This window comes from Actinia tenebrosa, unplaced genomic scaffold (assembly GCF_029948245.1).
Source record: "Actinia tenebrosa isolate PJP-AT-01 unplaced genomic scaffold, QUT_ActTen_1.0 PGA_scaffold11__36_contigs__length_13525064, whole genome shotgun sequence".
Lineage (NCBI taxonomy): Eukaryota > Metazoa > Cnidaria > Anthozoa > Actiniaria > Actiniidae > Actinia > Actinia tenebrosa.
Genome location: NW_028292571.1, coordinates 7,759,844 through 7,767,578, shown reverse-complemented (window position 1 = coordinate 7,767,578; position 7,735 = coordinate 7,759,844). Strand labels below are relative to the sequence as shown.

The following is a 7,735-nucleotide window of genomic DNA, read 5'->3' as shown; positions in this document are numbered from 1 at the left end:
AAAGAAAACTACTTACAAGTTAATGATGCACGCTCGACTGATTCTTGATGTTAAATATTTATGGCGCCTGCGGGGCCTCTAGTCTGCGGAAATTCTTAATCTTACACGCTCCCCCGCCAAAGACTATTCTGGGTCTTTTCTGCCCATCTAAACACAATCATTTACTAAATTACTTAACACTTTTTAACGTCTCTTGTAACTTAATTATAAACAGTTCAAGTCTTGAATGCTTTCATTTCTTCGTGTTCACTTTTGTGGCTACTCTTTCTTCTGCGGACTGCTTCTTGCTTGGTCCTCGGCTTCAGTCTTGGTCTTCAACAATTCTTCTTCTAGCATACAAAGCTTTCGCACGTCTCGGCGGTACTCTCCATCGGCCGTCCTCACGATCACTTGTCTTACAACTCCGTCGTTATCCGGCATTGTCTGTTGAATCAATGCCTTTGGCCATTGACCTCTTGGGGTATTCTTGTCTGCTAAGAGGACTAAGTCGCCAACCTTGAAATTAGCTTTTTCTCGTAGCCATTTCTGTCGCTCTTGCAGCATCGGCAGGTATTCTTTTGTCCATCGCTGCCAGAACTCGTTTGCTAACAGGTGGGCGTGCTTCCATCTTGCTTTATATTTGTCGAAATCCTTTATCTCGTCTGGGGGTAGGGATGTGTTCTTGCGGAGTAGCAATATGTGGTTTGGTGTGAGTGCCTCCAAATCTCGGGGATCACTTGAGACGTTCGTTATGGGTCTGTCATTCATGATCTTCTCTACTTCTGTTAAGAATGTGTGAAGCGTTTCATCATTTACAAGACGCTCTCCTAACATGGAGTGTAGAATTCTTCTGACTGATCGGATAAGACGTTCCCAAATGCCACCTTGGTGACTCGCTGCGGGAGGATTGAACTTCCACTGTACATCTCTTTGATTCAGCTCGTTCTGTATCCGATCTTGGTTCCACGTCTTCATTGCTTTGATGACGTCTAACTCTGCTCCCTTGAAATTAGTGCCGTTAGCACTGTATATGATTCTTGGGGGTCCACGTCTACTAACGAAACGTATCACTGCGTTGATAAAACTATCAGTAGATAAGTCTTGTGCCACCTCGATGTGGACTGCTCTGTACCTTAGGCACGTGAATATGCAACCGTATCGCTTGTTCAAGGCAGGATCTCTCTTGGATCTTGTATTTGGTCCAATTTTGACGTACATCGGTCCAAAGTAGTCTAAGCCGACTGCGGCAAACGGATAGACTAGTTCTTGTCCGTCCGAAGACGATCTCACTTCAGGTAGTGGAGCTGTAATCTGTTCTCCCATCCTAGCATTCTGACGCCTGCATTCGTGGCACTTGCGTAAGACTCTTCCAACCGACGACACTCCACTTATTATCCAAAAACGTTGTCGTATCTCGGCTAATACTTGATTGATTCCAACGTGACCATTGCGATAGTGATAATGACGTATTATCAGCTCTGTTACTGGATGTTTTCCAGGCAAGATGATGGGATGCTTCGCATCATAGGACAGATGTGAACGATCTAATCTCCCTCCTACCCGAATCACTCCGTCTTCTAAAATTGGCTTCAGGTGGATGAATCGTTCTTTAACTTCCTTGCTCAAGATTCCTACTTCACTGTTTTGAGTGTTTAAGAACGACTCCTTCTGGATGAATCTCGCGATTCTTCTCTCCACTGTTTCAACTTCCGAAACTGACAAGGTCTCCTGACTGGGTCGCAAGCTCTTGGCGCTGTCGCGCTCAGCTTTACGCGGCCAAGCTTCAATCAACTTACGAACAGCTCTGATGAGCCATGCAACTGCTCTTCTTAGCCTGTTCCAGGTCGAGTACTTGCGAAACAGTGAGTCCCAAAAGTCCTTCTGCAGCGTCGTTGCTCCGACTGTCACTTTCTCCTTCTTAACTCCTTCATCCGTTTCTGACAATGTTGCCGATATCTCTGGTGGCTGTGGAGGCCATTCTTCTTCTTCCGTCCACAAAAACTCTGGTCCTTGTCTCCATATCTGCAGCTTTCTTGATTCCGTTGCCTTGATCCCTCTTGAAGCATAATCAGCTGGATTAAGCTCGGACCTTACGTGTTTCCACTGTTCTGGAACCGATTCTTGTCGAATAATGGCAACACGATTTGCGACGAAGGTGGTAAATCTTCTCACTTCGTTAAAGATGTATCTAAGAACGATAATAGAATCTGTCCAATAACTGACGTTGTCGATCCTGAGTCTTCTTTGCAACGCTCTGACAATCAACTTATTCATCTGAACAAGCAGGGTTGCGGCTGTAAGTTCCAGCTTGGGTACGGTCATTGTGCTCTTCAAAGGTCTAACACGAGACTTTCCCATCACAAAGCTACAATGAATCTGACCTCTTTCGTTTATCAGTCTCAGGTAGGAAACCGTTCCGTAACCATGTTCTTGTGAAGCGTCAGCAAAATGGTGGAGCTCCGCCCTCACTACAGTACCAAAGTTCTTTGGTTTGAAGCAACGTGGAATACTTAGATCTTTCAAACTTGCAAGTCCTTTTTTCCATTCTATCCAACTAGCAAGTATATCTGGTGGGAGATTCTCGTCCCAGTCATATCTCCTATGGCAAAGTTCTTGATTTATTTCTCTACCAGGTAGGAGAAGAGGGCTTGCAAACCCGAGGGGATCATAAACAGTTGCAACTGACGACAGGACGCCCTTTCGATTCTCCGGATGTGCCTTGCTACTCGTAACTAAGTTAAAGGTATCTTGTTCTACGTCCCAGTGGATTCCCAGGGCTCTATCTACAGGTAGACTTTCTGACGCTAAATCTAAGTCCTTGATCGCTGGTGCGCGTTCCTCTACTGGAAATTCTGACAAAACTTGGCGATGACTGGACATTCACTTTGTTAACTTGAATCCTCCTCTAGCTAGCAAGGTCTGTAACTGCTTGCTCACTCGTATAACTCGATCAACATCAGCAAACGATTTCAACAAGTCGTCAACGTAAAAATCTTTATACACAGCATCGATGCTCTCTGGCATGAAGTCGTGCTCGTTGTCCTTTGCGGTTCTTCTCAGTGCATATCCAGCGATGCTCGGCGATGATGTTGCACCAAATATATGTACGAGCATTTGGTGAACTTTGGGTTCTTTAGTTAAATCTCCGTTTGGCCACCATAGGTAACACAATGCGCCGCGGTCCTCTGGCACTACGTGGACTTGATGAAACATTCTCTTAATATCTGCTGCCACAGCAACTTCGTTCACTCTGAATCTTAGGATTACTTCAATCAACGGACTTGTATTCTCTTGTCCTTGAAGTAACTGTTCATTCAACGAAGTACCTCCACTCTTGGCGGCGCAATCGAACACTACTCGCGGTTCCTCTGGTTTCCTCGGATGCCAAACTGCATGGTGAGGCAAGTACCATACTGGTTTCAGGTTATGGAGTTCCTCTTCCAGCACTTCCCTCGAAGAACCTTCACTTTTGTACTTTTCCATGACTTGATTGTACTTCTCTTTAAATTTTTCATCTTTCTGCATCCTTTTCTTCAACCATTCTAATCTCCTTTCCGCGGTCGCTCGGCTATCTGGAAGAATCGGGCGATCTTGACGAAATGGAAGTCTTAATTGATAATGTCCGTCAATTAACTTTACTGATTTGTCCATAATATCTTTCGCTCTGTGGTCTTCGATGGACATACCTTCATCTGCGTCATTATAAGAGTTCCCGAACTCGTCGTTATACATGCGTTCTATTTGAAGGTTTAGCTTCTCGTGCTCGGTGCTAGTAAGACTCACATTCACTTGACTTTCTGTAATTCTACTATAGGTCCATAGACAGTCCAACCGAAGGGGGTTTTCACCGCAAAAGGCTCTCCCTTACCACCTTCTCTTCTATCCAGTTCTTTCTCTATAATATCTGGACGGTCGCTACCGATGAGGATGGTTACCCTTCTTCTGTCGATTTCTCTTAGGGTAAGATCTTTAAGGTGCGGCCATTTCTTTATTTCTTCATTGGTCGCCACATGCTTCGGCAGAACAGGAAGATGTCTCGTGGTCAGTACGTTCTCTAAACGGAAGTGTGCGTCTCCAGCCAAAGATTCTACCTTTAAGTCTATTTCATATCCGCATTTCCTTTCCTGCGAACTTGACGGTAGACATCGTAAATCTTGCTTGCCTCTTGGTTTTGATCTCTAATTCGTCTATTAAGCTCTCCATACAGAGGGTTGCGTCCGAACCACTGTCGAAGAATGCATATGTGATGATCTGCTTGTCACTCTGAGGGGTGCTGACCTTGACCGGTACAACCTTGAAGCATACTTTCGGTCTGCAAACTTCTAGTGCGCTGACTGTGACGGGATCACTTGGCTCTACTGCTATAGCATTTGGGCAGACGGTCGAAGGCGTTGACTGACTAGTTGTCTTTACTGAGTTTGTTCTTTCCTGACTCCCTGATGTCGCCTCTCTTACTTGTACATTTCTTTCGACGCTCTTCCGAGTTGAATTGCTGTTGTCTTTCACGCGATCTCCTTCGCTGTCTTCGATGTGAATCAAGTAGTGATGCCCCTTACCGCATCCTGAGATTCTACACTTGAATCCCTTTGTACACGACTTGGCGCAGTGTCCTTCTTCAAGGCAGGCTCTGCAAAGACCGTGTTGCTTCACCGTCTTAAGACGATCTTTTAGAGAAGAATTTTTGAATTTCCAGCATCCTCTTTAAGCCTTCGTCTGGCAGTTTTCTCATCAGCATGACTATGGTCTCTTCGTTGTCCAAGCGACTTGAATAACTGAAACCCATGTTAGTAAGCACTCTCCTTGCGTCTTCCAGCTTCCTCGCGAACTCCATCAGGCTGCTAGCGTCAGCTCTTCTGATCAGAATCTCTTTCAGTCTCCTGACGTGAGATTCAGCTACCATGTGCGGCTGTCCAAAGTTCTGATGTAGAGTTCGCCACGCTTCAACGTATCTTTCCCATACCGGGAGGTTCGCGCAGCTTCTAATTGCTTCCTTCGCCTTTCCTACGCATTGTGCTAGTAAACGGGTAAGTCTCTGCGACTCGTCCGACACTTGACTTTCGATGTTATCCTTGAAATTCGTAACGAACTCTGCGTACTCCAGGGGGTCTCCACTAAACTTCATTAATTCCACTTTCGGTAGGGACGGACCTTGTTTGATTGCTTGCGCTATCGTCGTCCAAGCGTCTACCATGGAACTTTCTCTGGGTAGTGATGGAGGGGTATACGAGGGACGAAACTCTGTCGACGTTGGATTTTGAACAGCTGGAACATACGGCGACGCCGATGCTCTCAGCGCCATCCCTTGGCTCACTTGCGGCGAGCTAGTGAGTTTCTCTGTAAGGGTAACGGGTGTCGACGCCATTTTCGGGCTCGTATAACAACAATTAGTATAAACACTGGGAATGGTATGGTGACACGATGGAAGTGGATCAGGAACCTGCATGTGCGTACCTTTCATCGCGAATTCACTAGTCACTACAGGTACGAAAGTTTTCTTGGAATACTGGTCATCTCTTTTCAATGGGGATTGAGGCCGTGGGCGGCTGAACTGGGGTGTAATCTCAATGTGGTTCTCGCTTTCCCAACGGGAATGTTCAACGTTTTCTTCCGTAACGTATTGTTCTAGCATCAATTCTAGAGCAGCCTGCTTCGCCTGGGTTTCCGCGTCTATCAGCTCGATTTTTTTGCTAAGTTCTGCCTTTTGCTTCTCTATCTGCTCCATTTGGCGATCTAAATCTTGTTTCTGCTTCAGCGCATTTACTCTAAGTCTCGCTTCTTCCATAAATTTCGTTTTCTCTTTTATACTAGACGAACTAGAAGCACGACTGAATCCAGATTCGGATGGGGACTTTGGTCTTTGCTTGTTGGCTCTCCACTCATTCAACAAGTTTTCTATCTGCCACTTCATGTCTCTCTGGTTTTCATAACTATCCATTAACAGTGTTCTCCTCTCTTCGTCATCTTCAATCTCCATACATATCTCGTGGGCATCGACAAACTTCCTGAACGCTTCATTGTACTTTTGGACACTATCTTCTAGTGTTACCACGTCGACTTCAGGGCTCTTCATCAATTCTTGTACTCTGTTCCAATTCTTCCTCAGCTCTCCAAGATATCCTGATCTACTACGTCTATACCGAATCGCTCGTTCGGCTCTGACTTCTTCTTCGCCAAATTTCTTTGGTTCTCTAACTCTCGAAGATCTTCTAACATCGGGCTCTCGTTGTTCAGCACCAAAACCAACTAAATCTTGCGTTAATGATGGCCATGTCACTTTTTTTCCACCATTCTCTACGCTTGGTTTTGCTGACACTGCTCCCTTAATTTCTTGGAATTTCTGGTTGGGCTCCCTGTGTCGCACGTGCGATTCCTCATGTACTTGCTCGTGGACTGATTTTACTCTCTCAAATCTCTCTCTTAAATCTTCACCAAATTCATCCAAATCTCTTCCATCCTGGTCGTACATCTTCTAGTTTAGATAATTTCGGCGATTTCGATAACCAAAGTCAAAGATAAATGACATTAACTTCGAATGAATGTAGTCTCCAACTACATAAATAGTCGAGCCTTCGTACACATTGACTCCAACATACGTATTTATTAGCTCCAGCTTGACAATTGTTCGACAATTACACGGAAGATTGTACGATTCGCTACAACAAACAACTTATAATTAATAAGCTTCACAAAAAGGGGCAAATTAAAAAGAAAAAAGAAAAAAAAAGAAAACTACTTACAAGTTAATGATGCACGCTCGACTGATTCTTGATGTTAAATATTTATGGCGCCTGCGGGGCCTCTAGTCTGCGGAAATTCTTAATCTTACACTGTAACTTCGCATATTGACAATTAGCTATCATGTGAAAAGTTACGGGCGTCAAATCTTCTGGGGTACTTCCGTTGGCCTCAAATGAGAAATGAACTGGGTTCCTATTGTTGTCTTTTTTTCTGTAAGGCTGTAATGGTCGGTTACTCTCATCAACGATCCTAAATCCAACATTACATGACCACCCCGTTGAAATACTAATAGTACACATGATTAATCCCAGGCCTCCAACCTTTACCCACAGCCCGGTATCAAACCATTTATCATTCACGTAGTCCTTCTCCTCCAAGTAATAAAGGAACCAATCTTCCTTCGCATGTGGATTCATATACTTCAGCAAACATAGTTTGCTTCTAGAGACTAAGCACCGTAAGAGTGCTGATGCTCTTGTGATTAAAAACGTAATCTCTTTGATCCTCTATGCTATTTACCGTGACCTTTCCCGTATCGTCTACTCTTATCTGCAGCTTTACCTTTCCGTGGCAATCGGCAACTATGTGGAAAGTCCAAACGGAATGATTTTCAAGGCTGCTGGGGTTGGGCTCTACGGAAAAATGCGCAGGCTCCCTGTTGTTCGTCTTCGCGCGCATAGGCTGCAGTATGCCATTCTCATCTAAGAACCTAAAACCAACGTTGGCGTGACTATACGCGCCAATGCAAATGCTGCAAAGAATTAACTTCTTTCCCGAGTAGTTCAAATTCACGGACATGCCCGTGACATCAACCCAAGATGCCTGGGTGTATTTTTTCTCGCCTGTGTAAGTCGTATAGACACAATCTACTCCAGTTACGTAGGGGTTGTTCATCGCCATATATAATAACTCAGACCAATGCTTGCAGCTGCTAAGCTGGCTTTTAATAAGTTATGGTCATATTCCTCTTCTTTTTTAGGCGCTCGGTATACTTCTTTTGTTAGCTGCACTTTCTTAG

The 7,735-nt window shown here is 44.7% G+C and overlaps 2 protein-coding genes and 1 long non-coding RNA gene across 3 annotated transcripts; all 3 read right to left on the bottom strand.

The window, feature by feature from the left end:
• Positions 1 to 258: 258 nt before the first annotated feature.
• Positions 259 to 2,859, bottom strand: LOC148912432 (uncharacterized). The gene has a single exon (XM_089027167.1). It carries the CDS (start codon positions 2,857 to 2,859, stop codon positions 259 to 261), a length of 2,601 nt encoding a protein of 866 aa, XP_088883293.1.
• LOC148912431 (uncharacterized) lies at positions 2,860 to 3,711 on the bottom strand. Its single transcript, XM_089027166.1, has one exon. It carries the CDS (start codon positions 3,709 to 3,711, stop codon positions 2,860 to 2,862), a length of 852 nt encoding a protein of 283 aa, XP_088883292.1.
• Positions 3,712 to 6,553: 2,842 nt separating this feature from the next.
• On the bottom strand, positions 6,554 to 6,802 carry LOC148912430 (uncharacterized). The gene is made up of 2 exons (XR_016119350.1): positions 6,717 to 6,802; positions 6,554 to 6,632 (listed from the first exon to the last, which is right to left on the bottom strand). It is a non-coding gene; the product is annotated as an uncharacterized LOC148912430 (long non-coding RNA).
• Positions 6,803 to 7,735: the final 933 nt, after the last annotated feature.

Coding starts and splice junctions, on each gene's coding strand:
- LOC148912432 (XM_089027167.1), bottom strand. CDS start 2,859: ATGTCCAGTCATCGCCAAGTTTTGTCAGAATTTCCAGTAGAGGAACGC.
- LOC148912431 (XM_089027166.1), bottom strand. CDS start 3,711: ATGTATAACGACGAGTTCGGGAACTCTTATAATGACGCAGATGAAGGT.